This window comes from Ixodes scapularis, unplaced genomic scaffold (assembly GCF_016920785.2).
Source record: "Ixodes scapularis isolate PalLabHiFi unplaced genomic scaffold, ASM1692078v2 PGA_scaffold9__187_contigs__length_104089568, whole genome shotgun sequence".
NCBI classification, from domain to species: domain Eukaryota; kingdom Metazoa; phylum Arthropoda; class Arachnida; order Ixodida; family Ixodidae; genus Ixodes; species Ixodes scapularis.
Genome location: NW_024609884.1, coordinates 101950160 through 101965331, shown reverse-complemented (window position 1 = coordinate 101965331; position 15172 = coordinate 101950160). Strand labels below are relative to the sequence as shown.

At 49.6% G+C, this 15172-nt stretch overlaps 1 protein-coding gene and 1 non-coding gene across 2 annotated transcripts; one reads left to right on the top strand and one right to left on the bottom strand.

The window, feature by feature from the left end:
* Positions 1-2057: 2057 nt before the first annotated feature.
* Trnap-agg lies at positions 2058-2139 on the bottom strand. The gene has a single exon. It is a non-coding gene; the product is annotated as a tRNA-Pro (tRNA).
* Positions 2140-8182: 6043 nt separating this feature from the next.
* LOC121047582 lies at positions 8183-9163 on the top strand. The gene has a single exon (XM_040502923.1). The coding sequence runs from the start codon at positions 8183-8185 to the stop codon at positions 9059-9061; it is 879 nt and encodes a 292-aa protein (XP_040358857.1). The 3' UTR covers positions 9062-9163.
* The last annotated feature ends 6009 nt before the right edge of the window (positions 9164-15172 follow it).

Below are 15172 nucleotides of genomic sequence, written 5' to 3'. Positions count from 1 at the left end.
GAAGACGACACCGGGCCTCGTTTGTTCTCAATTGCCCCAAGTACTTATCAAAACGGACATGGAAAAGTAAGCCATCTACTCAGTGACCGCCCCCGTAAACAAAGCGCCGAAAGCGACAAGGCAAAGGTAACCAAGCAGGCACAGACCCCAACCTCGACGATTTTGACGAAAGAAGCTGTTCCGCGGACGGCAGCGTGTTACCCGACAGCGCCCCACCACTATACGCCGAGCTTTTTCTCATAGCTCAAGCGGGCCAACCGATACAATGTTGGTCTACGGAAGTTATTGATGCCAGAATCGTCATGCAAAGACTCGAAATGAGAAATGCTGTTCCTCGAGTCATGAAAGCTGTGACAGTCTTAAAGGGGTAGGGAAACGAAATTTCAGCGCTCATTTTCTGGCTTTAATGTGTTGCATGTTGCACCCTAACCTCAAAAACACCAGTCTTCCGTTGAAAAGCATAAGAAAACTAATTTTAAAGCTAAATAAACGATCTTCAATGTGCACCTGGTGGATGCATGCGGAGCCTATTTGGGAGGTAGTCTAGCAACGTTGTGGAAACTGCTACGTAGTCGTGACGTAGCAGTTTCCTTCGGAGCAGCGCCGCTCTTTGGTATTTCAACATTTTCCTTCTTAGCTTTCCTCCTCAACTCACGAGTCGCGCATTGTACCAAACGGTTCAAGAAGACGGAAAGGAAGGACTCCCGTCTTTCTCGGACCCCCGTTCGTGCAACCGGACATAGCCATTCTCCCCCTAGAAGATTAGCACGTCGCTCAAAACTCGAACAAAAGTTGCTTTCCCCACCTCGTTCAGCCCTAAGCTGACAGTGTTGTGGAAGCTACGTGCTCCTTGGGCCAGCCACACGCTCGTCACCCCACGGGCACTTCGAGCGGCTCGGTTGTAACGCGCTGACGCTAATAGGGAGTTTTCGTAGACCGCGTCACCATCACAACGCTGACAACGCCACCAAGGGCAAAGCTCATAACCACGCCTGCCTTGCTACTCCACGAACGCGGGAAATCTTTTCTTTCTGTTTTTGTTTGCGCCGGATATCCCATGACGCATTGCGCTGTCCGTTCGCTTCTCTTCGAGCGCTTGCTCGAGTGCACCGTTTGGAACGAAAAATATGGCAAATCGTTCAAAATACAAACGCGCGATTATCATTTACGGTTATTATACGTCATGCTTGACTCATTTCCGAACGAAATCTGAATATTTCAATTTTTGTTTCCGTACCCCTTTAAGCGGCCTTAGTTTGTCTGTCGGTGTTAGGGGTCGGGTTGTGCCGTCAAGCCTGTGCGCAAGGAACTTGGCTGTGGAGTTAAAGGGAATTGATGACTTGAAATGCTTTCCAGTATACAGTCGCGCAATTGTTTTGAATATCACGCGAGCGTCGACCGCCGGGACGGCCAGCGCTGTGCCGCTGAGAAATGCAGCGTCACGGGAGAGATTAGGCTCGTGGGCACAAAGCTCTCTCCGTTGCCAGCGTCGTCTGCTAGACTATTCTGTTCACTGCACACAGCCACTGCTCCTTATCTGCTGGCATAGCTGACCGCCTTTAAGCGAAGATATGAACAGTGCTTGCTTGCGTGATACCGTGACACTGCTCAGGCGTGAAAGAAACCGCGCGTCATCTCGTTTAGTTTAGGTTTTTTGTTTTTTTTTTATTATTTTTTATTTCCCTTTACTTTTTCAGAACCAAAAAAAAGAAAAATACGATGACGCGACAAGCTGAATGCAACGATGCATTAAAATATATACCGCAGCCAATGCTACAAGCCATCAAAACCAATCCAGCGCTGTCACCCTGCCACGTGACATCGTGCTTCCACGTGCAGTTGTGCACAACAGGAACGCCACGTGACACACTTTTAGCGATGGACTGGCCAAGGTGGCTCGTAGCGTCGGCTGCGGCACAACACAAAGTAAAACGGAGTATAAACAAAGTTTAAGCTTGGTGTTTTTTAGGGGCGAAGCTCCTTAGGATCTGCCTGGTCCGTCCGGCGTCCGTGCTCACATCGATTGCCATCCCATCTGTCTTCTTAAAAAATGTTTGCGCAGTCGACAGGATTCGAACCTGTGCGGGGAGACCCCAATGGATTCCTAGTCCATCGCGTTAACCACTCGGCCACGACTGCGGGACGAATAGGGGGCTCTGGGTTGTGGTAGTAACTCAAGAGCTGGGGTTGCCAAACGCAACCCGGAACTTAGCACTACCTATGAGCAATAAAAAAAAATCAGCACCATCAGCACCACCTATGAACAATAAAATCGGTATCATCAGCACCACCAGAGCTTCGCCCCAATCAACATCATTCACCACGTGGTGATGTTGTGATTTTTTTATGAACTGCGTTGTTGCTGTTGTCATCTAGCCTATGTAGCAGAGTAGTCACACTTTTCTTTAACCAGCGGGCGCGCGCACATTTTTATGCCTCCTCGAGTGCCCATAGAAACACGGGAACGTGTTGAGAGAATGTCAATGGGCGGCATGGCGCAAAGGGATATAGCAACAACAGTCGGGGTTACACAGGCTAAAGTCAATAGAATTGTGAACGCATTCCATGAAGAGGAACGCATCGGCGATGCACTTCGACATTGCAGGCGCCCTGCCCTCCTTTGCTGCGGAGCAGGAGCTGTGTGCGATGAACGGAATAGCCTAGCAGACGACGCTCCCACCCGCAAGGGCTTTGTGCGCACGCGCTTAATCTCTCCGGTGACGTCGCATTTTTCCGCGGCACGGCACTGGCCGTCCCGGCGGTCGACGCTCGCGTGATATTATTAAAGAATTTGGCGACTGTACATAGAAAAGCTGAAACCTTGCAAGGGTTGTCCCGCGGAGCACCAAGCGGCCGTGCACCGTGCTGTGATGAGCGTCAGATAAGCCAATCCGAAACCGGGCCAACCTAAAGTCTCTTGATACAGGCCATTTGAACAAGTACCGCGAACCATTGTTGTGGAAACGCGCCAAACACATGCCACGAGCGGGTGCTCCGCCGCTATTCGCTTCCAAGGGCCGCTCATTCCAGTGGTGCGCCGCCATTTGCTTCCAAGGGCGGCTCGAGACACGGGCCTCGTGCACTGGCGCATTTGACGCTACTTGCTAGACACACGCAAGCGAAACGAGGAGCTTTAGGCAAATCGCGACAAGCGCGCCACACGGTGAGCGGAAACTGAAAGGGACCACGTCTAGCGGCGGTTCGCGGAAGAGTTTGACAACCACAAAGTGATATAGTAACGTTGAAAGAAACTGCGGGTTGGGGAGTAGGGCGCTGCCAGGGTGTGGGTCCTACTCCAATGTATTTGACCATCCAATGCATATGACAATTTGATCAAGCGGTCCACTCGTATTTTTAAGTGCATTATATGCTGCAGTGTATACTGCACGAAAGACAGCACTTCTTGCTTGAAAGTTCGTAGTTAATTTTATATAATTAAATCCCAAATGAGTGAGAAAACACGGCGGGGTTTTGATGATCGTCGCCTGTGCACCTTTGATTCCCGCTCGATCCAAAACTATTACAGACCGATCATCAATATTTTTATAGTAATCTATATAATCTAATAAAAGAAATTTTGAAATTATGTTTAGACAGGCTAAATTTTGTTTTAATGACCACAGATGCCGGACTCTGCGGAAATTTTTGTTTTTTGCTGGCAATTTGTCTTTCAGTAGAGTTTTGGAAGAATAAAATTAGAATGTATATCACATATACGTGTCATTGTCTATGAAATTATCAAATGTTACTGACTGCACAGCTCACAAATATCACACACACGCACACAGACGCTAGTATTTTGGACAAACATACAACATTCGTGGGAATGGCGGGCGGGCGACATCTGCAAACCAAATTCCTGGACTGCGAAGTGTTCAGGTACGTCGATGAATATCTCATCGTTCACCATAACCACGCAACTTCTGAGGCTATCATCGAGGCATTCAGCGCTTCGCCTGGGCACCTAACATTCAACAGGGAAGACCCCACGGAAGGCGAACGGCAGTTCCCGGAGGTTCGCCTCCAACCTTCCAAGAAAGGAGAGTCCTGGTCTTTCCAACAGGGGTACAAGCAAGCCGGTGCTTCCATACTTAAGCGCACACTCAAAAACGCTAAATCCGGCATAGTCAGGTGTCTGCTTTCCGCGGCGTGCACAAAGTCCTCCGCCCACCAACGGGAGGCCCGCCTAAGCCAACAGAATGTTTACAGAATGTTTAATTGAGTTTGTTTATATCTGGGGTGACGGGAAAGAGTGGACACCAGGATATTGTGGGCCTCCGTTGATGGGGCGAGTCCCTGCCTGGTGGATTAGGGAAGGGGATGAAAAGGGGAATAGGAGAGGGTAAAAGAATGAGAAAAAGGGGCAATCTTTGCAAACTGTGAGTGCTACGCAGAGAGGCTCAAGAAGGGATATAAAATGTTCAGCACAGCGCCACCGCAATACAGTAAACGTCCCCGCCACGCCGGGAGCAGACCCCGAACCGACCGCAAGGAAACGCTCCATCCTTCCTCCGTGCCCTACAGCCCGGGAGTGTTTGTTCCAGCTCGGAACCCACATGATAACCGGCAAAAACGTCGCCCCTCCTCCTTCTCCGGTGCGGCCCCAGCCCTGCCCCGGCAACGCAGCAACAGAAACGGCACCGCGGCACCGCTATGTTAAAACTCTCTAGTCACTGATTCGCTGGAAACGTGATCAATTACCGGCATCTGGCCGACTACCTAGTAAAGTCAAAGTCTCCCTAGCAAAAATAACGGTTTGAAATTAGTCCGGAAAGTGAAATCCGGACTAAAATCATACCGGAGTCAGACCGGAAAGGCGGCTTCCGGTTCGCACAAACCGCGAATTTTAAAATCCGGTTCAAAGTCAAATTGGAGGAATTCCGGAGAGGCAAATTCCGGTTCGCTCATACCGTGATTTTCCTAATCCGGTTCAAAGTCAAATTGGAGGAATTCCGGACTGGCAACTCCCGGTTTGCTCAAACCGTGATTTTCCTAATCCGGTTCAAAATCGAATTGGAAGAATTCCGGAGAGACAGATTCCGGTTCGCACAAACCGTGATTTTCCTAGTCCGCTTCAAAGTCAAATTGGAGGAATTCCAGACAGACAAACTCCGGTTCACACAAACCATGATTTTCGTAATCGGTTCGCAAAAACTGTGATTTTTGGAATCCGGTTAAAAGTACAATTGAAGGAATTCTAGACACACAATATGCGGTTCGAACAAACCATCCCAGGCAGCACGCGGTGTTGGGCCAATATTGGAAGAGTACTGGCAAAGAAAGGTCCAATGATGGTCCACTTTAGCCAATCTGTTCCCAATATTGGCTATGCCATTATGTGGAGTCTTCAATATTGGCCCAGCTTATCCACTGACCAACCAATATTGGAAGTACAATGGCATAAAATGGACAATATTCGCCTGTCAGTTCCACTGGCTTGCGAATATTGGATGAACACTGGTATAAAATGGGCAACATTGGCCTCTCAGTTCCGTTGGCTTGCGAATATTGGATGAACACTGGCATAAAATGGGCAATATTGGTCTGTCAGTTCCGTTGGCTTGTGAATATTGAAAGAACATTGGCATAAAATGGATAATATTGGCCTGTCATTTCCATTGGCTTGAGAATATTAGATGAACACCGGCAAAAAATGGGCAATATTGGCCTTTTATGTGCCTTTGGCTTGCTAACATTGGATGAACACTGGAATAAAATGATGAACGTTGGCCTGTCAGCCACGCCGCAGTCCGGCATCTTTGAACATCTGCAAAATTGAAGTAATTGTATAGTGCAAATAATGTTACGTTTCGTAAAATAAATATAATACGAACGGAAAAAAAAATATTTGTAGCATATATACGAGCGTGTGTGATGAGTTTTGTTTTTGTGAGTCAAATTTAAAACCGATACTAGACCACTATAAAACAATGGCGTAAAATTTTGTTGGTATTCCGTCCAATTTTGGGATCGTCTTTCGTGTGATATTTCGCACATCCTTTGACCAGACGCTTTGTTCCAACTAAAGAACCCACGATCCAACAAACAAGATCCCCAACGAGGTTTCGTTTTAATTTCGCTATCTTTCTACAAAATGGCTAGACCTCTAACTACGCATCCGATTCCAATCCACAATCCAGTATTGTTTCTACCACGTGTAAAGAGTTACAGTAGACAGCGCGTCGGCAGCTCCGTCGGCTCCGTTTGTTTAGATATGAGCTCCAAGTGGTCTAAGTACCGTGTCGTGAAGAAGGATTATGACGAGATCCTGGCCGAGCTCGGCTGCTCGCGGCAGACGACCGTGCCTCCTCCGTTTGACCCTCCGAGGCCGCCAAACACCAAGAGACGTCGAGGGGAAGCATTTCCAGACGACGCTTGCGCTGGTGGCAGCAGGCAAGAGCCGTTCAGTGTCGAACGTCGAGGGGAAGCATTTCCAGACGACGCTTGCGCTGGTGGCAGCAGGCAAGAGCCGTTCAGTGTCGAACGTCGAGGGGAAGCATTTCCAGACGACGCTTGCGCTGGTGGCAGCAGGCAAGAGCCGTTCAGTGTCGAACGTCGAGGCGAAGCATTTCCAGACGACGCTTGCGCTGGTGGCAGCAGGCAAGAGCCGTTCAGTGTCGAACGTCGAGGGGAAGCATTTCCAGACGACGCTTGCGCTGGTGGCAGCAGGCAAGAGCCGTTCAGTGTCGAACGTCGAGGGGAAGCATTTCCAGACGACGCTTGCGCTGGTGGCAGCAGGCAAGAGCCGTTCAGTGTCGAACGTCGAGGGGAAGCATTTCCAGACGACGCTTGCGCTGGTGGCAGCAGGCAAGAGCCGTTCAGTGTCGAACGTCGAGGGGAAGCATTTCCAGACGACGCTTGCGCTGGTGGCAGCAGGCAAGAGCCGTTCAGTGTCGAACGTCGAGGGGAAGCATTTCCAGACGACGCTTGCGCTGGTGGCAGCAGGCAAGAGCCGTTCAGTGTCGAACGTCGAGGGGAAGCATTTCCAGACGACGCTTGCGCTGGTGGCAGCAGGCAAGAGCCGTTCAGTGTCGAACGTCGAGGGGAAGCATTTCCAGACGACGCTTGCGCTGGTGGCAGCAGGCAAGAGCCGTTCAGTGTCGAACGTCGAGGGGAAGCATTTCCAGACGACGCTTGCGCTGGTGGCAGCAGGCAAGAGCCGTTCAGTGTCGAACGTCGAGGCGAAGCATTGCCAGGCGACGCTTGCGCTGGTGGCAGCAGGCAAGAGTCGTTCAGTGTTGATCGCGACGAAGAGCTGCAACCTACGCAGGCTGGTCCAGGTGACGAGGAGGACACTTCGGAGAGCAGCTCAAGTGACAACAGTGCTGTGCAGCGGTCTAGCGGTGACCCCGTGGCCTCCGACTCCTCAACTGAGCCCAGCGTAGACCCTGCGCAGGTCGGAGGACAGTCCAGTCCCGCTCAAGTCTCTTCTTGTGCTCCTCCCGAACACTCACTTTCGGCACGCGAAGAATTCGCCCACATCGCCGAGAAGCATAACCTGACACACGCAAGCGTGAACGACGTGCTGGATTTCTGCCGGCGCAGAGGCATCTCTGACCTTCCAAAAGACGCGAGAACCCTCATGCAGACAGAACGCAAGGCTCAACTGGATTCCAGTGGCTCATTTGTGCACTTTGGACTTGCTGAAGGCATCCGCCAAGCGTTGGGGCCCGGTCCTGTTCCGCGGGAGCTAAAGCTGCAAGGAAACATTGACGGTCTCCCTTTGTTTAAGAGCAGCCAGATCGGTTTTTGGCCCATACTGTGCCGAATCACCAATATTCAAGCATCAGTTCCGTTTATGGTCAGCGTCTACTGTGGTGCAGGAAAGCCGCCAAACCTTCAAGAGTACCTGCATCCGTTCTTGGAAGAGGTCGTCGAGCTGACCTGCAGTGGGATGGTGCACAAGGGTGTCCATGTGGATGTGAAACTAACTGCAATGATCTGCGATGCCCCTGCAAGAAGCTATGTGAAGGCTACAATCGGGCACACCGGCTACCATGCTTGTGAACGTTGCAACCAGAAGGGGCAACGCATTGAAGGAAGACAGGTATTTCCAGACCTGCACGCAGCCGAGCGCACAGATGACTCTTTTCGGTCGCAGGATGATCCTCGCCATCATACCGGTCTGTCTCCCTTCACGTCGCTTGACGTGGACATGATTGCATTGTTTCCGACCGAATATATGCACCTCGTCTGCCTGGGCGTCATGAAGCGACTGCTTCGAAATTGGGTCAGTCTGGGTCATGGCAAAAGACTGAGCAGAGACCAACGGAGCCGCCTCAATGAAGATCTACGGAAGTCAGCCAAGTCATTTCCAAGCCACTTCCAGCGAAAACCAAGGGGGACAGAGGAGCTTGACCGGTGGAAGGCAACCGAGTTCCGCACCTTTCTCCTTTATGTCGGGCCAGTGGTCCTCAAACATCTCCTCACTGATGAGCACTATGCACATTTTTTGGCTTTTCATGTGGCAATCAGAGTGCTCGTGTCACCAGAGCACCACGTGGTACTCAACCAGTTTGCACGAAACCTTCTCAGGTATTTTGTGCAAGAGTTCGGCGGACTGTATGGGGAAAAGCAGGTGGTGTACAATGTGCATTCCCTCTGCCACCTTGCTGAGCAATGCCTCGACCACGGGCCTCTCGACGGCTTCAGCGCCTTCCCGTTCGAGAGCTACTTAGGAAAGATAAAAAAGAAGCTCCGATCCTCGAACAAGCCACTTTCGCAGCTTAGCAGGAGGGTGTCTGAAATGCGGCACTCTTCTCACATCCAGGTCAAAAGTGTGCAGCATCCTGTCAAGCCAGGGGACTGCTTCATGCTCGCGAAGTCTCCAATCATCGTCCTGGAAATTTTGGGTGACTGCTTCAAGGGATGCATCTTGCCGAACGCAAGAGATTTCTTCAAGGTGCCCCTCAAGTCGTCCGAGCTAGGCATCTGGCGGTGTGACTCTTTTGGGCATACAACTAAAACCTGGCCCCTTGCTGACCTGAAGCATGCAGTTCAGTGTGTGAAAATTGGCTACAAGAAAGGACACATTGTGCTGCCACTTCTGCACCTGCATTGAATGTCGGACAACTTGATAGCATCTTCAGCTGCTGAAGTTTGTCAGCAAGACGAACTGGCTCGCTTGAGCGCAGGTTGCGACGTCTTTCATGCAGTGTCTGTGTCAGGCGTCTTGGGACCATTGGCTGCTGCGGTTGAAGTTTTTCGAGACGAACTGGTTCACTGCTCGCTTTAGTGCAGGTTGCGACGTCTTCTGTGCGGTGTCTGTGTCAGGCGTCTTGGGACCATTGGCTGCTGCGGTTGAAGTTTTTCGAGACGAACTGGTTCACTGCTCTCTTTAGTGCAGGTTGCGACGTCTTCTGTGCGGTGTCTGTGTCAGGCGTCTTGGGACCATTGGCTGCTGCGGTTGAAGTTTTTCGAGACGAACTGGCTCACTGCTCGCTTTAGTGCAGGTTGCGACGTCTTCTGTGCGGTGTCTGTGTCAGGCGACTTGGGAGCATCATCGGCTGTGACTGGAGTTATCATCGAGAAAACTGGCTCACCTCTGGCATTTTTGCAGGCCGCGGCATCTTTCATGTGGTGCCTGTGCCAGATGATTCCTGATGCCTCTTCCTGATGTTCACGTCATTGCCAGATGTGAAGAAGTCACACAACAAAATGGTCCTTTTCAGGGCCCCCAAATTTGTCTTATCGGGAATTTGCATTCGGCACCTGTTGCCCTCCCGTGTCTCTCGTGTCTTGTTGCTTGCATTTATTCGTAATTCCATCTGCTGTGGCATTTTCAGCTCTACTCGCAGTCCGTTCTTTGACCTCTAAAGTAATATCTGATTGCTGCAGTTGTTGCCTGAAGCTTGTTTCATGTTTTGTATGAATCTATTCAATGGCTTAGCCTGGATATGTGCCGAAAGATTGCAGTGTATTTCCTTGCGACTGAAGGAAGTGCCACATTTCTCTTGTTACCTAAATGGGCCATCTGCTCCTACACAACAACACGGCTGAGAAAATAATGCCCTAAAAACGAAAACAGAGTCGTTGACAGGATGAGAATGGATGTCGGATAACCGGCCTCTGTACTCCGTTTCACTTTACGTCTGAGCGAAGCAGATGCTACGAGCTGTCCTATCCAATCCCACTCTGTGGAGGTAGTCCGTGATACGCTTTCCGTGCGTTGCTGTGCCCCTTCTCCAAGGTCACGTTACGCTCAAACGGCTTTGGATTGTCTCCAATGGCTTGTAGTATTTGCTGCACCCGGTCGTAAGATGAAACAGGGTATAGGATGCGCTCGTAATTGCCTTCCAGCATGCTTTGATGGCGAGTGCACGCCTGAGGTTCACGAGACGCCGGAGCGATATCAAAGGCAAGAACTTTGCCCTGCAAGTGGGACCACTGAAACTTCTCCCTAGCGTTTTCCCCTCCTGATGTACAAAAACTTGAAACACAAGAGCACGGCACATATATAGAAATAAACATTATTTAACAGAATGTTATCGCGCAAACGAGCAGGTGAATATTAAACATGATGAACTATAACCTTGAGACTAGGGAGAAAGACGACGATGAAGGAAAGGAAGAAAAGAGCCTCGAAATTCAACGATTTCTGGAACGCAAATTGTTAAGGTGTTTGTTGCGAGACGTGCCATTTCAGAAGAACTGAAGAGAGCGCGTGCACAGCTGTGATTGGCGGTCAAAGTGTCACACTCTCCGTAAATGTCTGTTTCAATGTGAGGCTTCATTGGCACGGAACGAAATTTTAGCCAATGCTATTTTTAGAGTCTGTGCGCATGACGTTGGCTTTGTTTGCTTCTCGCAGCAACGCACATGTGCGTGCTAGGTTGTGATATTTTAATGACATGCTTATATCTGTGCTTATACGTAACTCCAATGCTGATCGCAAGTTTCCTTTAAATTGACGTTTAAGACCTCAGTGAATTTTGATTTTAGCCTACGTGCCAGCCGTGGCGCAATTATTAAATCTGAGAAATCAGTATTCGTATATTGGTATTCTTATTTACACCTGGAGTTAGTCGCCACAGAAGGCATCAAGTAAGTCAAGTATCCGCATCCAGGCGGTTGAATTTGAGAGCTGTTCGCACATCTCGCTTTCGCAGCTCTGACTAGAGGACCATGATTGCGGAGTCCACCTGTTAAGTAACGAAGGATTCTGTTAGAAATAAGTAAGATTTGTTTTAGAAAAGTCTATCTTTCTACAGTTGCGTCGGCATCGTTTTATATTTTTTTTTTAGCTTTCTTTGTGAGTGTCGGCGTTTTGGAGGGAGCATTTGCGGGGGGCAGAGCGGCCGGGAGTGGGGAGCGGCTTCCCCGCGGTCGTTAAGAAACGTCTCGGGTTTCGGTAGTCTGCTCGGACAGATCCCTTCTTGCAGCTGGTTGTGGCTTTTAGCCAAATGTGCTTGTATATAGAGGGTTTCGCCGCTTAGTGTAAAATTGTCGCTTTTTGCCCGATGCAATAACTTAGCGGTTGGCGCCAGTCAGACTGGAAAAATTGCAGAGAACAACCCTACAAGGAATTTAGGTTTGGCCGTTACAGCGACAGGATGACAGCTCGCCGACCATTGGACGACAGTGTACCACGTGGGAGTGGTGAAATTTGAAGTGATTGGTCCATCTCTGGAGAGAAAGGAGGCATCTACGAGGCTAGAAAAGGGCTGCCGAGAGGGTTCTCGGGGGGGATTCGGCTCTTGAGACTGGGGACTAAAGTACGGGTTTTAATTTTGGAAGTTTTGTATATTACCGTTGACTTGTCGTTTTGTTTTGAAAATAAACGTGGCCACACTGGCCACCGTAAACCTACCAACGTCGTAATGTGTCCAGCGGGATCGAACAACTTTTAGTTGTTTTTTTTCGTATTCGACTTCCCGGGGGGCTACCATCGGGCGAACACCATCATCAATCGTCACCATCTTGACCGGGCCCCTTCCCCCTCGGAAAGTTGACTCCACCACCTGTCACTCTCGATTTAAACAATGTTTTTGCAGTGTGGTTCACACATGAAGCAGTTCAAGCTGTCTCAGGCGAGCAAACAACTTACAAGAGCGCCACCCATAGTTTAGAAGCGTCGCTCAAGTGAATGTAATCATGCTCTGTGTATGTGACAGCGGGAGGTTAGTCGGTTTCATTGCTTCGTTTCCCTGGCAATCGGTTCATCAACACGCAATGTTTCATCTACAGCTCAGATTAGCTTTTTTTCTGTAATAAGCTGTATCAGATTAACTCGCTGTGAAGCAGCGTGTACGGGTCAGTTAGGTGGGTTAACATTTTTGTAATGAGCTGCCGCAGGCTGTCACCGCAAAGCGGCGTGATCGCAGGAGGGAGCGTGGGATAATAAACCCAGGAGAGCCGCGGCACCGCAGAAAGGCAACAGCCCATACCATGGAGGCCCATGGTGCCGAGTCTAGTGATGATATACACCAACTCAACTCTCCTACGTCACGCCGCGGTGGTGGCGCGCCGGACGCACTTCCGGTCTGGGGCGGTGGGCAGAAGTCGCCGTGCCAGACATGCATTCCTGTGTTCCTTTGGAAGGAACGAGACAAAAAACCTGCCTTCTCGTCAAGATGCTGCGATGGGGGCTTTACAAAGAGAGTCTGGGAAGGTTTGAAGATCAGTTTTCATGTGTTTTTGCACCCTCCGTTCGTCCGAGAACGTCGATAGCAGCCGTGAAAAGGGCAAACCTGACGCTGTCGAACTACGATTGCGTGTGCGGCCCACACTTTGTAGTCGCCAGATGTATTTGCTTTGTTCCAACATGACCGAGAGAAAACCCCCAAGTTGTCCGGACCACCCACGGATTCAGTGCGTCTTCAAATTCACACGGCCGCCTGATCGTTCGAACTTTCGTCTGCTCTCTCAAAGTTGTCTGCTTTTTGTCGTCTGCTCGTTCAAACAAAAGCGGCCCGTAGACCAAACTTTGACCCAGTGATTGCAATAAGAAGTAATTGCAGGCCTCAAAAGACTTAAGTAGGCTCGGTGTAAGCAGTAGATACAAGATGTTGATCATTGGTACCGGTGGCCATCACCTACTTGTTACGCTTTGTCTGTTCCCGCTTCCGATTTTCAGTATCGACGTCGATCATCGCCGCTACCTTCTACACTTTTGCAGCACGAGGGTCGTCGCGACCGAAAATAGCTAGAAGAGTCTCATCATGGTTTTGTATGTCCATTCTGCGGCGGTCATGCAAATACATCGCCGCACGTCAAATTATTTATGCAAAGTTTAGCAGCGTAACGAGCCTTGATGATTTCGCTCAGGCGATTAAAGTGGTAAGACATTGCGATGAGGACGTAGAATCGACAACTCCAACGCGAAAAAGAGTATGCAGACTCACACAGACGCCGACAGCGTGACATTCGAATGGTTTGTTGACGCGGGACGCGGTGCTTCTTGCCCGTACTCCATTGCGCGTGCGTTCCAACTGTCGTCTGCTCTTTCAAACTTGGCTGCTTTTTGTCGTCAGTTCGTTCAAACGACAGCGGCTCGTAAACCAAACATTGACCCGGTAATTGCGATAAGAACTAAGTGCAGGCCTCAAAACACTTTTGAAGGTTGGTTGGGGTAAGTCGGCTAAGTGTAAACAGATACAAGAAGTTGTTGATCATTGTTGCCAGTGGCCATCACCGACTTGTAATGCCCGATTCTACTTGAGGTTTTCAGTATCGATGTCCACCATCTCAGCTACGGTCCACGCTTTTGCAGTCCGAGCGACGTCGCGACTGAAAATAGCGAGCAGAATCTCGACGTGGGAGTCAGGCTTTAGCGCCCATTCTGCGGCGTCCACGTGAAATGAATCGCCGCAAGTCACATTATTCACTCAAAGTTTTGCCTCGATAGTTTTGCTGAAGCCGCTCAAGTAGTCAGACATTGTTAGGAGGACGTAGAATCAACAATTCCAACGCGAAAAAGAGCACGGGGACTCCCACCGACGCCGACAACAACGCAATTCAATGGTTTGTTTATAGGCGACGGCGGGCTTCTTGCCCACCATCCACGGCGCATGCGCGGCGCCGGTGACGTCCGCTAGGGGCGCTCCGGTTTGTTTGTAAACAAACCGGAGCTACCGCCCGATCCAAAGGGCTCAGCCGTATTCATCCATCCATCCATCCAAACATGAGTTGGTGTATAAGTAGGATTCCGTGTTTTCTGAATTTTTTTTTTTTTTTTTTAATTGGAATTATTTTTTTTACAAGTTAATTTTTTTTTTTTTTTTACAGATTTGGTGTTTTTTGTGTACAGTGGTTATGATTGAAACCAATTTAAACAAAAACACCGCATCTAAGAAAAATGAAACTGTGAGAAAAAAAAAGGCTCCGAAAACACGGAACGCTAGTACATATAATATACAGTGATACACACGTGATGAAATGTCCCTACAGCGTGCAATTCGCGTAATGAGTGTCGATGAAACGATCGTGTCGTCGAAACGTGTGTCCATGAAAAGTTGTCCACGAAACGAGTTTCGACGAAACGACTGCTAGCCTAGCAGCGATACACGACTGCGTTCTGTGCCGCGCAAGCTACCCGTGCCCCCGTGTCCCTAGCTGCGGTGTGCTAACACACTCGGCCAGCGGAGTATGTACGATCTCTATGGCCAGCGGCGACCCGCCCTCTCTCTCTCCAGAGTCAAGACAACATGGACAACAGCAACCTCACAAGAAATGCTCATGCTCTCTCTGAAAGAGCCTGTATTACAGAGTGTGTCCAGCTTTGTCTGTTGGGGAGGCGGGCGCGGGGAGAGGGGAAAACGCTCCCCATGGTATGAGATGGACCCTCTCTTCAATCTAGGCTCTCTGCGCGCCTATGCCGAGTGTCGATTACGCGAAATTAGAGATGCATACACGCTTGTACGTAATTTTACAACTGTTTCTACATGTAAAACTTTATTGTTTTAAAATATAAAGTTATTTTCGGAATTAAAAAGTTTTATTTTATTATGTAGGCATCCGATGTCCAAAGGGGGCGCAGCGGTCTGGTTCCTCTTTTTGTTTTCTCCTATTTTTTTTTTTTTTTTTTCTGTTTGCAAGGTTTTGAAGCAGTCCAGTTGGTCCAGTGCACAAGTGGTACAGGCAGTACAGGTCCAAACTGTCCATTGTCTTTTTGGAAAGTGATTGCGGTAATCTGCCTTCTTCAGCGAACCGCTGTAGTTTATAAGCATTCAGA